The sequence below is a fragment of the Rhinoderma darwinii genome, chromosome 12, assembly GCF_050947455.1.
Source record: "Rhinoderma darwinii isolate aRhiDar2 chromosome 12, aRhiDar2.hap1, whole genome shotgun sequence".
In the NCBI taxonomy this organism is placed as follows: Eukaryota; Metazoa; Chordata; class Amphibia; order Anura; family Rhinodermatidae; genus Rhinoderma; species Rhinoderma darwinii.
In genome coordinates this window covers 69,959,023-69,976,244 of record NC_134698.1, presented here as the reverse complement: position 1 = coordinate 69,976,244, position 17,222 = coordinate 69,959,023, and the positions used below count along the sequence as shown (strand labels likewise).

Below are 17,222 nucleotides of genomic sequence, written 5' to 3'. Positions count from 1 at the left end.
AAAAATAATCATTCATACAATTATTGTGCCATACTTGTCCAGAAGTTTCCCTTTACATGAAGAAGCGCTCAGGTCAGTGGATCCCGTAGCGAGGAAGGTCATTTTCACTTGGCCTATCAGTACTTCGCCTCCGATCAGCTCTGATTTTTATTGGCGGTCGCATGGATGACTATAATGGCCATCTATGCCGAGACTTGGATAAAGCATGGTGCTATCCTAGTACCGCTACCACCTTATTCCACTGATTGGCAGGAGTCACAGAAGTTGGACCCCCGCCGATCGGACATTTGTTGCATAACCTAGCGATATGCCATTTAACGTAGGAGGTTAAATCAATAATAATAACAAACACCCAAAAAATCTACAATTTATCATCATCATTTATTTATAGGTATAAATTGAGATATTCTCATACTTTACATACAGCTTTGACACAAGCTTAAAAGGTCCATAATTGACAATAAATAATATTACCATATGGCTATTTGCAGTACATGTAATACTTCATTTTGCAGCACATAATAACCTGCAAGCTGAGCATTTAGGTTTAGCAGCGTTACAATCATCAGCATTCTTATAGGAGTTGGAGTTTCAACAGTGCATGCTAAAAAACTTAAAAATTTGGCAGAATTATATACATATATTATAATGTGAGCAGAGTATATCCCAAATACTACAGCACTTGTACCCTGCCTTAAGGCAACTTTACTTGTTTTTAGCTTATATACACCCTCATACAACTTTACTTTAAAGTGCAGCTAAACGTTTGACAAACTTCTGACATATCATAGTGACATGTCAGAAGTTTGGATTGGTGGGGGGTCCGAGCACTGAGACCCCCACCAATCATTAGAACGAAGCAACTGGAGCGCTCGTGTCAGAACACAGCCGCTTCGTGTCTGTTCGGCTATTTCCGGAAAGCCAATGTATCGGAGGACACGCTCATAGACTTTCTATTGAGTGCGTACACCGATACATTTATTTCCGGAAAAAGCCAAACAGACACGAAGCGGCTGAGCGCTCACACAAGCTGCTTCGTTCTAGCGATTGGTGGGGGTCTCAGTGCTCGGACCCCTACCAATCCAAACTTCTGACATGTCACTATGACATGTCAGAAGTTTGTGAAACGTTTAGCTACACTTTAAGTATCTGCATACTTACATTTTGTTTTGGAAACACAAAGGGAATAAATGATGCACAAAATGCATAACTTATTCCATTCTGATACAGCACAATAACCCAAAGCAACTTAACTAATACAGCTATAGTATATAATTTCAGGGCAAACAGAATCTTTACGCTGGTCACCAGTTTATTAATTCCCTATCTCCTAACTAATCTAATAGGCGCTATGATGCTGATAACTAGTGTGATTTTTTTTCTATATATGATAATGTGGCTATACTTGCCAAATTGGAGGTGAGTCTTTCTTTTCACTCTGGGCGGTGTAATGTTTTCTGTATGACGCTGTCCAATCAGCAACCAGCTTCTCCCCATTCCCTGCCCAGCAACACAGCCTGATCATATAGTATACAGCTTCCATTCCCGACTGTGTTTTCAACTGGAGATATCTCTGGTTTTTCACAGCTAGATCCACTACTGTACACTGCGATCCTGGTGCCGTATGAAAGATAGAATCTCCTCTTTCATATGCCAACAGAATCACTGTTCTAGGTGGTCCACAGCCCGAGATATGGCTATTTGAAGTGATCTCCCTTCCCTCCAGCCTCAGTCTCTCACACTGTGTGAAGCAGCTTAATGCTGATAGGACAGCGTCAGAGGCTGGGAGGAGGCTCCACCCCAGGAGAATCGCTGCTGTTGACACGCACTTGGCTAGTATAGGCTCATTTACATATTTAGAAAAAAGCTCATAACTTTTAAAATAATATACTTTTTGGGACACAATTTTCACTAGTATTATCAGTGTGACAGCGCCTATCAGATTAGATAGAAGATAGGGCATTATTAAACTAGTGAAAGATCCTTTTTAAAGTTGCAGAAGGGAGTTTACTAGCTAAAACCAAAGTAACCTCTATAGTATTTACACCTTAGAGAAATACTAATGAATATATAGCACATACAAAGCGTATGACTCTGAAATATATAGAAGCGCAAACACAGCTCTGAAATTGCTACAAATTTGGTGTTTGCTGAAGGTGAACTACCTATTTTACACCTCAGCTATTGTATTACCCACTAGCGCACCTAACTGTGATCATACCATGTGGGTGCTATACAACCTGTAGAGATGGGAGAAAGGATGAGAGAAATCTATTTGTGGCCACTGACTGTCCACCCCCTTACCTTGACCCTGTAACATGCAACCCTCTACCCACTTAAATAACTATAGGTCACTTCCTCCAGCATAATCAACATCCTCCTCTCCTGCTGCTGTCATTATTCTAATGAGCTCATAGGTAAGAGGGTTTTTTATTTTTGCCTACTTAATTATATCACCCTTGTTACATTCAGCCTTGTCGCTTCTAATATATTTACAGGAGAGGGTCATTGCTTCCCATAAAATCAGCACACTCCTCTCCTGCTGCCCCATGACATCAGTCGATACAGAGTAATTTTTCGCAATTTCTTCAAAGCAAGACATAGAGTCTAGTCATATTCCCTGAAATTCCTATTGCAGTTCTAAGAAAATCCTTTTGGTTGCTTTAGCTTTGATATGATTTATGGCATTTATTACATATCATTATACATTATTATGTATTTTGAATTTCCCAAGCTGATGAACTTGTGCAAAAATTAAATAATATTCACTTTGCTTGAGGTAAAAACACAATACTGTACACTGTTATGCAGAGCAAATCATGCACAAATGAAAAAGAAATATAATGAACACTGGATAGATAGATAGATAGATAGATAGATAGATAGATAGATAGATAGATAGATAGATAGATAGATAGATAGATAGATAGGATAGATCTTTGCCCCTCCCTGGGTGTCCTCCTCACTCCCACAGCCCTATTAAAAATCCTACCATTTTGTTTATACAGCTCCTATGCAGACCTATGTGTCCCCATGGTTACAGGCTAGAAACAATGCCCGAGTACTCTGATCCTGCAGTCAGATTCCCATCCATCTACCCGTACTTCTTGCTAACCTACTAAATGTAAGAAGCAGGGGACAGATGAACGGGGCTATGACCGCAGGATCAGACTACAGAGGGCTTGATTGTAGTCTGTAACCATGGATACACATAGGTATTTATTTTGAACAAAGTCTATTTGAAAAATTATTACTTTATTTTTTAAGACGCAATGGGACAATAAAAAAAATATGGCAAAAGGTAGACATCGACTGTTACAGCAAATTTAGAATTCACTATATTACTGTGTGCACAAATCTCTTTTTGGCGTCACTAAAGGCTACTGACCCACAAATATCAATTTCCAAAAATGACAGAAGGTAGAATTTAAGATGTATGAACCTCAGCTTCTGTGCTTCCTCCTTAGCTGATATGACGTGACATTTTGTGTGATATGAGTGGTTGCTACTTTATAGTAAGAAGTAATAGAGATTATGAATAAGATGATGACCCTCTAAGAAGGTCTCTTAGGATTCACCGAATGACCTTGACCGGTTGCCAGGCCTTATTGGATGTCACATATCTACAATCCCTGCACCATCTTCCTGTAGGTGCCAATATTTTTGCAATTTGTATATGTTACACTTATATTACATACATTTTGTGATGGGGCAAACAGTTTCAAAACTTTTAGAAAAATTCATTTAGAAGGCCATAATGCTCGTAGTATTGTCTGACCAATATGTCGACTACAAAACAATAATGTAATCATATCATATGCAGGTTAAATCTGAAGATATATTACAATATGAGTGAGCATATCCTCGGGAGCCTTCATACACATATTAAATCATGCCGCTTCTCTCTTCTTGAAGAGAGCTTCTTGAGGAAGATTTCCCAATCAGGAGTTCCTTCTCATGAATCAGACTATCCAGTAAATCTTCCTGCCGATAGTTGTGGTAGACCTTCAAGAAGGCAAGGACTGCGATACCGAGCCATGAAAGCCAAGCGGCCCATAGTCCAAACTAGGGAATTAAAACAGAACACACACAAATGACTTATTATGAGTCAACTCTAGTGACATTATAGCCCCACTGTCATGAGTGGCTGTATACTGTGCCTGCATCCATCTGGGAAAAAAGGAGGAGCATGAAGGAGGAGCATTGTGAGGATAGCCCTGCCAGTCAGCAATTCTCAGCCAATCAGCATCACTGGGAGTGTCTTCAGTAGTGCTGAGGGCTATCCTCACAATGCTCCTCCCTCATGTCCTTTTCAGACTGATGCAGGCACAGTATACAGTCACTCATGACAGTGGTGCTATAAGGCCCTGTTCACACAGTTTTTTTGAAGGCAGAAAAAATCTACCTCAGGATTCCTTCAGGAATTTTGCGGCAGATTTTTAACTGCCTGCACGTATTTTGGCCGCGGCCATTGTAGCTAATGCAAGGAATGCGAGCAAAAAACGCTGTGGAAAAACGCTCAGAAACCAGCGCCGCAGGGTTTTTCTGCCTCCCATTGATTTCAATGGGAGGTCAGAGGCAGAAGCCGGGGCAACCAAGGACATGAAATAACTTCTGTCTGTGACGTTCAGCTCAGAGGGTGAGCCGGTGATGGGAGCTTTTTACACCATGAGCTCTGAGGGGTTTATTTTGCTGTGGAGGAGCTGATGGTTATGTTACAGTGTGGGGGAGGGGGTGATGGTCATATTACTATGGGGGGCTTGGTAAATCTGCCAAACATTTCTTTCACACACTACAAACATCTGTCCATGTGACACCTCAGCTGCAAAGGAGATGTCTCCAGGGCTCATAAGAGGGTGCTGCTTGTTTTTTAGCCGTCTTTTCGTACGTATTATTTGGTAGGGGTGCCCTGAGGAAAAAAAAAAATTCCATCGGCGCCTCGAGCCGGAAAAAGGTTGGGAAACTCTAGACTGTAAGATAAAAGTAGTGATACACCTGCCTGTGCAATGGCAAATTGATCATAGAAGGACGAGTTTTCCAATTTAAGCTCAAGATCTCTATCCTGGAGTTCTTCGCAGCTTCACAAAAGAAAAAAAAAATAATCATGATTAGTAAAAGTAACATGGATTTAATTTTCAGGACAATGATTTTTTTAGATTGTAATTTAAAGCCCACAGCAAAAGTAAAATCCCCCCCCCCCCCCCCCCCAGGCACATGCCATCCTCATAGCTGGACAGTCTGGTTCCTGTTGATCCTCCTACCCATACCCTAGGTCGAAGGGGAATTATGGTCTTTGGGGTGCTCTACCCTAGCCTTATTGGCAATGTGGAGGAAGCATAAGGACCCTTTTACACGGGCCAATAATTGGGCAAACAAGCATTCATATGAACGCTCGTTCCCGATCATTCCCCTGTGTTAACAAGGCAACGATCAGCCGATGAACGAGCAAACGCTCGATCATCGGCGGACTGTAGCAATTATGCAGCAAGAAATATTATGGTTGTCGGCGGCAAATTTCTGTGTAAACAGGAGATGCCGACATGATGGGAATGTATTGGGGACGAGCGATCGTAGTAACGATACATTACCGATCATTGCTCCTTTTGAAAGGCGGAAACGGGCGCCGATCAACTACCTGCCTCGTTGATCTGCGCTCGTTCTCATGGCCCATATCGGGGACCTTTATGCAGGTTCACACTATCTTTGGAGAAAAGAAAACCGATTTGAGCCCCTTCCTTCATGGGTCCCACAGCAGCCACCTTTGCAGCCTCTATGGTATCTATGCCCTTTACTTGAAGCCCTTTACCATGAAGATCTACACATGAATATATATATATATTATAAAGAGACCATTTTCGGTTTTTTTAGGTTAATTTACATTTTGGCCCTAAAGTGCAATTGTATATATAGCATAGAGGCCGCTATGGTGGCTAAGACCATGAAGATGGGCGTAAATGTGCAGTGGGAACACACCTTAGAGGTCTCTCAACAATGGGCAGGTCCCACTTGTCTTACAAGTGGTGGAAAGGGAAGGAGGATCAACAAGCCCAGGCTCTCATGTGTCAGGACATAGGGGGAAGGGAATTTTTCTATAGTGCACTCTATCCAGAATATATTGGTAGTACTGCTACTATGTACCATGCTTGTTCCACAATGCCAATCCAAATACACCATTCTCATGTACACCCACTACAAATGAGAACATTGTGACATATGATAAAGATTCCTGGATACAATCTTGAGTACAAAGATATTAAAGTCTAAGATTAGGGTTGCACGATGCATCGAAATTATACTATTTAGATACCGTACACCCTCAAACGGTTCAATACCGTTAATTCATGTATTTCGATACTAAGCTGTGCGGCCGCACAGCTTAGTATTGAAAACACATGAATGTAGTTAGAGCAGGGCTGCGGCTGTGTGATACAGCCATTGCTCCGCTCCTGACAAGTGTGTGCGTGCAGTCAGCATGAGGTGATGCGACCGGCGTTGCACTAATGAGCGCCGTCACTGAAGACAGAACATGGGCACACTGCAAAACACCGCCATGTTTTCTGTCTTCAGTGCCGGCACCGCCGCTCATTAGTGCAGTGTCGGCCAGATCACCTCATGTTGACCACGCGCGCACACTGGTCTGAAGCGGGGCAATGGTTGTATTACACAGCCGCAGCCTTGTTCTAATGGCAGCGGTCAGAGAAACCTCTGATCTCTGCCTATATTCCCTTGAATGCTGCGATCAAAGCTGACCACCACCGCAACATTCAAGGGGTAAATGAGAAGGGGGGGTGCCCCATGGATCGTGTCACAGGGAATTCCTGTGACGCGATCGAGGGACATACCATATATGGGCAGACAGCCCAGGGTCCATTGAAGGACCCCAGGGCTGTCTGACCATATTTCCTGTTGTTAGGGCATACTTGGGTATGTCCTAACAACTGCCTGTGTACTATCCGTATATAGATATATGCCAGGACATTAAAGTATAAAAATAAAAAAGTAACAAAAAATACACACATTTTTTACAATAAACATTAAAATAAAAGTCTCAATACATAAAATATACACATTCGATATCGTCGCAATCGTAAAAACAAATTTATAGCGCCATTTATGAGGTTTACGCTGTTAATTTTTTTATATTTTAATGTTGTCCATTATGACTGAGGAACATGATGGGGTTAATTACTATTAATGTGAGGCACATGGAGGTTCAAAATTCATCACACCTCGTGCCTCACATCAGAACTTTTTTTATTATTATTAGTGTTGGCAAAGTATCGTTTTGGTATTGAGTATCGCACTACTACACGAAGTATCGGTATTGAAGTCCAAATCATGAAAACCCTATCTAGGATACAAAGCTGAAAAACCCAATATGATATGGTGCACCCTAGTTTTGTAGGGGACTAGAAAGAAGAAAGGGACTACTTTTTTCTAGACACAGCTCCACTCTTGTCCATGGGTTGTGTCCGGTATTGCAGCTCATTCAGTAAAAGACTTGTGCGACGTCCAGAAAAAAAATAGGTCCACTTCTTCACATTTCATACCATCTCCTTCAACTTCTTGCAAGCGGAGGACATAAATCTTTCTACCAACCTGTAGGGTCTGCTTCCCTTCTCAGTAATCGCATCACACCACACGTTAAACCCAACACTGACAATGGTGCTGGCAATAAATGTTAGAAAAACCACAAAGGAGCTGATCAGCAGATTCAGGAAGGCGTAAAAGAAGGAGCTGCAATAAAAAGAAACACAATATAACTCATAAGTAGACAAAAACAGCATCAGCATCAGCAGCAAATAGTGAGCAGCATGCGAATAGCTGGAATAAGTGGTCTCCCCTGACGTCGGCTGTAATTAATAACACCAAGGAGATCGCCCAAGTCTTCAGATTACTCTTCTCCACTCTCATTATCCTTGTCACTTAAATCCCTTTATTTTTCTACTTAATGAGATTTTATATCATACATCCTAAACTGGCGTCTCATTATAAATCATGTTATTCAATTACAAGCAGGTATCAGCCGGCACACCGAGCCCATGCTCCTCCGTATATCTACAATGTTATGCAGCAGCTAACAAACACATGGCAAGCCAAAATCTGCAAACTTTTTATATAGCGGGCACCTACAATCCATAGGTTTTCCCATATCAAAATGAAAGGAACACTTTGAGAATAAAAGATACACTGTGATATGCCTAATGTAGGGCCCGAGGGGGTGGAGCGTGACACAAGGATTCTCTATTTCTCCGTGGTTAGGCCCTAAGGGGCATCACTAATGAGTGGAGTGCACTGTGGCCATCATTACTTTTAAGGGGGCAAAAAGGGGCATCCTTACTGTGTATGGGCACTAAGTGAGCATCATTACCTTAGTGAGGCACTAATGGGGCATCCTTAATGTGTAGGGGCACTAAGGGACATCCTTACTCTTTGTGTGGGGAGGTACTATAGGGGCATCGCTGCATTACTACTGTGTGGAGGGCACTAAGTGGGGATCATTACATTTAAAGGGCACTAAGGGGGCATCCTTACTGTGTGAGAGGTGCACTAAGGGGAAATCCTTACAGTGTGGGGGGCACTAAGGGGAAACTCTTACTGTGTGGGGGGCACTAAGGGGCATCATTTCTATAAGGGCACACTAAGGGGGTCTCATTACTGAGCGAGCACGAATCATCATTGTGTGGCGCCACAATTACTATATGACACATAAATTGGGCACTATGAAAGTATATGAGGCAGAAAATAGCACTATTACTGTGTGGGGCACTAAGGGGCCATAATTTATTTTAGAGGAGCACTATAGTGGCATCCTTTCTTTGTGGGGGTAACTAAATGGGCATCATTACATTTATGGGCACTACAATGGCCTTCTTACTCTGTGGGGCACTAAAGCAGGCATCCTAACTGTGGGGGGCGTACTTAGGGGTATCCATAGTACTGTGTGGAGGCCACTAAGTGAGCAGTTACATTTAAGGGGCCATCCTTACTGTGTGGGGCGGCACTAAGGGGACAACACTACTGTGTGGGGGCACTAAGGGGACATCCTTACTGTGTGAGGGGCACTAAGAGAACATCCTTACTGTGTGGGGGGCACTAAGGGGACATCCTTACTGTGTGGGGGGCACTAAGGGGACATCCTTACTGTATGGGGGGCACTAAGGGGACATCCTTACTGTGTGAGGGGCACTAAGAGAACATCCTTACTGTGTGGTGGACGCTAAAAGGGCATCTTTACTTTAGGGCATTATGCTAATAAAATGTTTTATTTTTATAATGAAAAGTTATACAATATTACAACTATTTGAAACAAATCCTCACCAGGTTTAGGATCTCTGCTTGCTGTCATTTCAATAGGAACCATCATTGTTTACTTCCAGAGGATAACAATCTGTCCTGGCCATGTAATGAGCACACCGGTGAATGACTTGTTACAGGACAGCCATGATTAATATATATATATAACGGACCCTACACCTCTTGTCCATCACATGACAAGGGCAGATTTGTATACAATGGAAGTGAAAAATTATGTTTTCTACTGAATGACTGCAAGCAGAGATATTGAAAACCATGAGGAATTGATATAGAAAATTCTATAACTTTTCATTATATATTGAATATCAATTATTTGCTGAATACCTTTCTACATGTTATACAGCAATTACTGCAATTATGTTTTTTGTTTTTTTTTATGAAGCTTGCGGAGATATATTTAATATTATCTTCTGTAATATATTTGAACATTATCTGATTGGCTGTAGAGCGCAACCAATCTAAGAAGTGTATTTTGAGTTGACACTACCGCTACTGCTGCTACAAGTACAGATATAGCAGAGCTGAATTCATTAAAGCAGTTGAAATAAGTTTGTCATTTGTTCTAAGTTTTTCCTATAGGACTGCAGGTACTGTAAATATTACTAACTTATCTTGAATCAGTGAATTATCAAGATGAACAAGAAGAAACGTTGAATGACAAATTCAGCTCTGCTACATCTAAGGTATTTTAGATGGTCATCTTTGCCAATATACTATGATAATGGCTGATGCAAGTAGCTTTAGATACGGATACGGTTAGCAATTGATTATGTATATCTTTCAGTGGGTTGGGTTACTGCCTGGGTTTGGTGGTTTACACAGCGGCCTAAACTGGCGGACGACCGAGGACGCCAACTGTCCAGACCGTGCAGACTTGCCATTATAGATCAATGGAAGAGGGCAGTGTCTCCTCCAATGTATCTGTGACGACTGGTCTGCATTCAGGAGCGGAACCACCACCGGGGCCCGAAGCACAATGTCCTGACGCCAGCGAGTGCCAGGATGTTATGGGCGCCTGGACGTGAAGAGGACCTGGGAGAGTGTTTCTATTTTGTCTGGTATGGGGTCTGAACAATTTTAGGGATCTGGTCTGGGGTCTGAATAGTTTCAGGGCTGGTCTGGAGCTCATTAATTTTAGGGGTCTGGTCTTGGGTCTCATTCATTTTAGAGGTCTGGTCTGAGGTCTGAATAATTTTACTGCTTGTCTGGGGTCTGAATAATTTTAGGGGTCTGGTCTGGGGTCTGAATAGCTTTAGGGATCTGGTCTGGGGTCTGAATAATTTTATGGGTCTGGTCTGGGGTCTCAATAAATTTAGGGATCTGGTCTGGGGTCTGAATAGTGTTAGGGATCTGGTCTGGGGTCTGAATAGTGTTAGGGATCTGGTCTGGGGGTCTCATTAATTTTAGAGGTCTGGTCTGAGGTCTGAATAATATTACTGCTTGTCTGAGGTCTGAATAATTTAGGGGTCTGGGGTCTGAATGAGTCTTGGGGTCTGGTCCAAAACAATTTAGGAGCCGGTTCTGGTGTCTCATTAACATAATAAATCGTGATGTAAAAAGTTCTACAAAGTTTGCGAAACTTTAACAAGGGGACATCTTTACTGTTGGTGTTCAGTTTGGACCTTCCCCTGACCGCAGCCCCTCATAAGCGGATCTTTACTAAAACTAGTTGAGTCCCCTACTCTAAGGGTATGTTCACACGAGGGCGTCCGTTACGGCTGAAATTACGGGGATGTTTCAGCCTGAAAACATCCCCGTAATTTCAGCCGTAACGGCATGTGCAGGCGCTTGAACGCCGCGTCAATTACGGCCGTAATTGGCGCTGCTATTCATTGGAGTGAATGAATAACGGCTCCAATTACGGCCAAAGAAGTGACAGGTCACTTCTTTGACGCGGGCGTCTATTTACGCGCCGTCATTTGACAGCGGCGCGTAAATTACACCTCGTGTGAACAGACAAATGTCTGCCCATTGCTTTCAATGGGCAGATGTTTGTCAGCGCTATTGAGGCGCTATTTTCGGACGTAATTCGGGGCAAAAACGCCCGATTTACGTCCGTAAATAGGCCGTGTGAACATACCCTTAGAGATGTCTGAAAGTTATAGTAGGGATCATGTACTCTGCTGACTCAATAATATAACAGATTTGATGGTTGTGCAGCCGGCAGCTCTACCTCATCCGTCCATCACTGTATCAGAGAAGGTTTATTGGAACCATTCCATGAGAGGACAGCCCTAGTGACATGATACATTGACCTGCTGATGGTATAACTAGTGGAGAACCATTGTCAGCAATAATGTTTTGGTAACCTGAGATGCCTCCGAGGACCCATCAAATGCCAGGAGAACCGCCATTACCATGACTATGACCAGTTTATAGTCCTATCTCACCATTTCCCTGCAGCATTCTCTATAGACTCCTCCAATGCCTGGGCATGGAAAGTCTAGAAGTCCCAAATACATGTCATCCCGATAAGAGGATCTGTACAACCAGCGTCCCCCATCATGTCACATTGCAAGTTCATCAGAATTTTCTGCCTGTAGTGAAGTAGATTGTAATCCAGAATAATCTGATAATCCTGCACCTTTAATATCAACCCAAAAAGATTATCCTCAATGTACAACCCCATACGCATCATGTGACGGGCACCATATCATTTTATGTTCAAATACAAGGATTGTGCTCAGATCAGAGGATGTTCTCCCACTATCTGTGTATATGTATCATATAAAACGTTTCTTTATTGATAAACACGAAGAGTTATTACTAACCCGACTAAGGACAAACAATAAGTAACTTATAACTTACAATAAGCGGATACAGCGGGTACAGAAGGTACAGCATCCCTGCAGCATCCCCCCAACAATGCCAACTGTTCTGTGGTGGGATTCATCAGATAAGATAGATAGATAGATAGATAGATAGATAGATAGATAGATAGATAGATAGATAGATAGATAGATAGATAGATAGATAGATAGATAGATAGATAATGAGATAGATAGATAGATAGATAGATAGATAGATAGATAGATAGATAGATAGATAGATAGATAGATAGATAGATAGATATGAGATAGATAGATAGATAGATAGATAGATAGATAGATAGATAGATAGATAGATAGATAGATAGATAGACTTGCACCCCTCCCCACCAATAACAATACTGACTGTATTACACGTGTGCTTTCTGGGTTGTATGTAGCAGAGCTGAGTGTGTGCAGTGCCGGCCTCTACGTGCAGCATTTCTTATACTCACTCCTCGTGCCCCTTGCAGAAGTAGAAGAGCGTCCTCCAGGCCTGGACAGCGGAGGTCAGCAGGACCAGCACCCCGGTGCAGACGCTGAAGCTGCAGGCTGACTCCGGCCCCCAGTCCTCCACCGTGAAGTGCTCCCGCTCCAGACTCACGTTCCCGCTCAGCCACATGCCCTCGGTGAACAGGAGACATTTCCCGTGGAAGTCCGCGCTGTTCTCAGACAGAGGGACCACAGCGATGAAGCTGAAGAGGAAGGCCAGGAAATACAGGATGCACTGGGCGAAGAGGAAATTATTCAGCGTCATTTTTCAGCTGGGAGGTCATGTTCTAATAGAGGATGCGCAAAAGGCGCAGCTGCCTGAGAGAGATGGTGAGAGGGAGGCAGCGTCATAAATCCCTCATCCCTGGTCCTCATCGTCCCTCTTCATCCCTGGTCCTCATCGTCCCTCTTCATCACTGGTCCTCATCATCCCTCTACATCCCTGATCCTCATAGTCCCTCTTCATCACTGGTCCTCATCATGCCTCTACATCCCTGATCCTCATAGTCCCTCTTCATCACTGGTCCTCATCATGCCTCTACATCCCTGATCCTCATAGTCCCTCTTCATCACTGGTCCTCATCATGCCTCTACATCCCTGATCCTCATAGTCCCTCTTCATCACTGGTTCTCATCGTCCCTCTACATCCCTCATCCTCATAGTCCCTCTTCATCCCTGGTTCACAGCCTTGGTCCTCCTCATTATCTTCATACCTAGCCCGTCTCATCTCTAGACTTCCTCATCCCTCATCATTTCCATCCCTGGTCCTACTCACCCCTCATTAACTCCATCTCTGGTCCTCCTCATCCCCAGCCATCTCCATCCCTGATTTTCCACATCCCTCATCATCTCCATCCCTGGTCCTCCTCATCATCTCCATCCCTGGTCCTCCTCATCCCAAATCATCTCCATCCCTGGTCCTCCTCATCATCTCCATCCCTGGTCCTCCTCATCCCTCATCATCTCCATCCCTGGTCCTCCTCATCCATCAACTCCATCCTTGGTCCTCCTCATCCATCATCTCCATCCCTGGTCCTCCTCATCCCTCATCATCTCCATCCCTGGTCCTACTCATCCCTCATCATCTCCATCCCTGGTCCTCCTCATCCCTCATCATCTCCATCCCTGGTCCCACTCATCCCCTATCAACTCCATCCTTGGTCCTCCACATCCCCCATCATCTCCATCCCTGATTCTCCACGTCCCTCATCATTTCCATCCCTGGTCCTCCTCATCCGCCATCATCTCCATCCTTGGTACTCTTCAACTCTGGTCCTCCCTGTCACTGTCCTCCTCATCTCCACTTGGTCCATCTCATCCTTAGTCCTCTTTTTTCCTCATCTCCATGCCTTGTCCACCTCATCCCTCGTCATTTTTAATCTCTGTTTATTCTCATCTCTGGTCTTCCATATCCTTTGTCATCTCCAGCTCGTGTTCTTCTTATCATTGTTCCTCCTCATCATCTCTAACCCTAGTCCCCTTCTTTATCCCCATCCCTAGTCCTCCTCTACCTCCTCTTCATCTATGGTCCTGCTCATCTTTATCCTTGGTCTTCATCATCTCATCACCAGTGGCTTCTATTCTGCTGCAGGGTCAGCGCCATGTGTAATTCTCATTGATCCTGGAGGATTTCAGCACCAGGGCCAGCGCACCCCAATCCTCCCTGCAAGGTTCCCTCTTGTCCGGCTTCATTTAAATGCCTAATAAAAAGTTAGTCAACTTTCTCGTATACTGTCAATTTCAAGATCTCTGTCAGTGAATGGAAGCATTCTTGATTGTGTCTAGAGGCAAAAACAGAGCATATCCTGCTGACACATTACCAGTGAGCTCTGACACGCTCTGCACCTCTGGATGTAAACAGGAATGTCTCACTTCTTAAGTTAAATGGAATATTTTCTATTGCAGTCATTCATTAGGGAGTCCTTCAGACTAATGGATATTTTTTTCACCATCACTGATTGCTTAAAGGGGTTGTACAGGATGAGTAAAACATAGCGGCTTTCTTCCAGAAACAGCGCCACACCTGTCAATACACTAGTTTGTGTGTAGTATTGTAGCTCAGTCCTATTCACTTCAATGGAGCTCAGCTGCAATACCAGATACAATCCATGGGCAGGGGTGGCGCTGTTTCCGGAAGAAGGTAGACATGTTTTTCCAATTCTGTACAACCCCTTTAAATGGATTGTTTAGTAACAACCCCTGTCCATCTGCCCTATAAAGGCTTTATAAAAGAGCTCTGTGTGAGGGGTCCCTATGTATCACAACAGATAGCCGCTCTGTAAGACCCGGCACGTCATTTGAATGTCCACCATGTAATGCTACATTTCCCCGCAGCCTGGACACAACTTCTCTCTGCAGTAACAGCCGGATAGAGTACCCGGACCCATGGATCAGCTGATCGCCGAGCTGGCTTCCTTTTAACCCCTTCACGGTATTCATTCCTTCAAAAACGACGGAGACCTTGCACAACGGTAACAAACGGAAACCATTGGCACCGGATCCGCCACCATTGAAATCAATGGTGATGGAAATGGAAACCTATGGTTTCAGTTTGTGTCAGTCAGGGCTCCGTTCCGACAGAAAGCTCAGACGGAACGAAGCCCTGACCCAGATGTGAACGAAGCCTAACTTGTGTATTTTGGGTCTTCCTCCTTGCAGTTTTTGTAAATATGAGTTTTCTTTCTCCATGGGGGGCTCTTCCTAGTGTGATGTAAGAGCTGTGCTGTGAGCTAATCCACTGTCTCCTCCAACCGCACCCCTATAATGTTTCACACTAAACTGCAGCTTCATCCCCCTCTTCTCTGCTCTGTCTTTTATTTTATGTTTTACACTAGAAGGATTTTTGGTGACTAAGGAGATTCCTAAACATTTACAGAGCCTGTAGGCAGGAACGTGGAACTACAAGGGACTGCAAGTTAATAGGATACATAAAGGCTCACATTACTATAATGTTTCACTGAAATACTAAACTGCAGCTTCATCCCCCTCCTCTCCTCTCTGTCTTTTATTGTATGTTTCACACTAGAAGGATTTTCTGGTGACTGAGGAGGTTTCTGAACATTTACAGAGCCTGCAGGCAGGAACGTGGAACTACAGGCACATGGAATTTAATAGGATACATAACAAAATTTCACATTATTACTGCTTTATACGAAAAATACTAAAACAATGAATGAAGTGGGATGCATAAGGAAGCATCACAGACAGAGATTTCTTAATTTGTTAATTACAATATATACCACATGTGACTCCAATATAATGTAATGTTATGTGAAAACACGACCCCCATGAGCTCAGACTCCACGGTCTGATGTCGCACGTATGGACTTTGTCATTGAACCGGTGTAATTACTACAGTTGTGGATGTCGATTTACAGCTAATTGCTCTTTATAAACAATATTTATGCAAATGACCCACTTAGTCTTGGAATAATTATGATGATCTGACTTCTACTCTTGCACTGGGTATTCCATCACTCTCTATAACGCACGCTTCGGTTACATTGCGCGACGCGCGCGCTCCGGTTACATTGCGCGACGCGCGCGCTCCGGTTACATTGCGCGACGCGCGCGCTCCGGTTACATTGCGCGACGCGCGCGCTCCGGTTACATTGCGCGACGCGCGCGCTCCGGTTACATTGCGCGACGCGCGCGCTCCGGTTACATTGCGCGACGCGCGCGCTCCGGTTACATTGCGCGACGCGCGCGCTCCGGTTACTTTCCGCGACGCGCGCGCTCCGGTTACATTGCGCGACGCGCGCGCTCCGGTTACATTGCGCGACGCGCACGCTCCGGTTACATTGAGCGACGCGCACGCTCCGGTTACATTGAGCGACGCGCACGCTCCGGTTACATTGCGCGACGCGCGCGCTCCGGTTACATTGAGCGACGCGCGCGCTCCGGTTACATTGAGCGACGCGCGCGCTCCGGTTACATTGAGCGACGCGCGCGCTCCGGTTACATTGCGCGACGCGCGCGCTCCGGTTACTTTCCGCGACGCGCGCGCTCCGGTTACATTGCGCGACGCGCGCGCTCCGGTTACATTGCGCGACGCGCGCGCTCCGGTTACATTGCGCGACGCGCGCGCTCCGGTTACATTGCGCGACGCGCGCGCTCCGGTTACATTGCGCGACGCGCACGCTCCGGTTACATTGAGCGACGCGCACGCTCCGGTTACATTGAGCGACGCGCACGCTCCGGTTACATTACGTGACGTGCAGGCTCCGGTTAATTTACGCGACGCGCACGCTCCGGTTACATTACGTGACGCGCGCGCTCCTAATTCGAGTTTTAAAGGTTGTCCACACCGATACATCCTTACCATAGCAGCCATCTCCCTTACCTGCATGTTATAATTATTCCCCCGATCCCTCTCCTCTGTATACTTTTCTGTAATTGCTTCATTTAAATAATTACATCCCCGTCACAAAGAATTGTTATATCCTTCCCATTGTGTGGGAGGTAAAATGTTAATCTCTATGATTTGCATCTATTTATGTGGTGAAGGCAATTTTACATTCCATGGAAATTGCGCAAAGAGTTATCTAAATAGGAGAACCTTCTAGAGGAAAATCCAGATAATGCCACGTCCTTGTACGGTAAGG

At 44.4% G+C, this 17,222-nt stretch overlaps 1 protein-coding gene across 1 annotated transcript; it reads right to left on the bottom strand.

Moving 5' to 3' along the window:
• Positions 1-362: 362 nt before the first annotated feature.
• TMEM179 (transmembrane protein 179) lies at positions 363-13,290 on the bottom strand. The gene is made up of 4 exons (XM_075843843.1): positions 12,581-13,290; positions 7,600-7,737; positions 5,000-5,078; positions 363-4,065 (listed from the first exon to the last, which is right to left on the bottom strand). The coding sequence occupies exons 1-4, from the start codon at positions 12,880-12,882 to the stop codon at positions 3,886-3,888; spliced, it is 699 nt and encodes a 232-aa protein (XP_075699958.1). The 5' UTR covers positions 12,883-13,290; the 3' UTR covers positions 363-3,885.
• Positions 13,291-17,222: the final 3,932 nt, after the last annotated feature.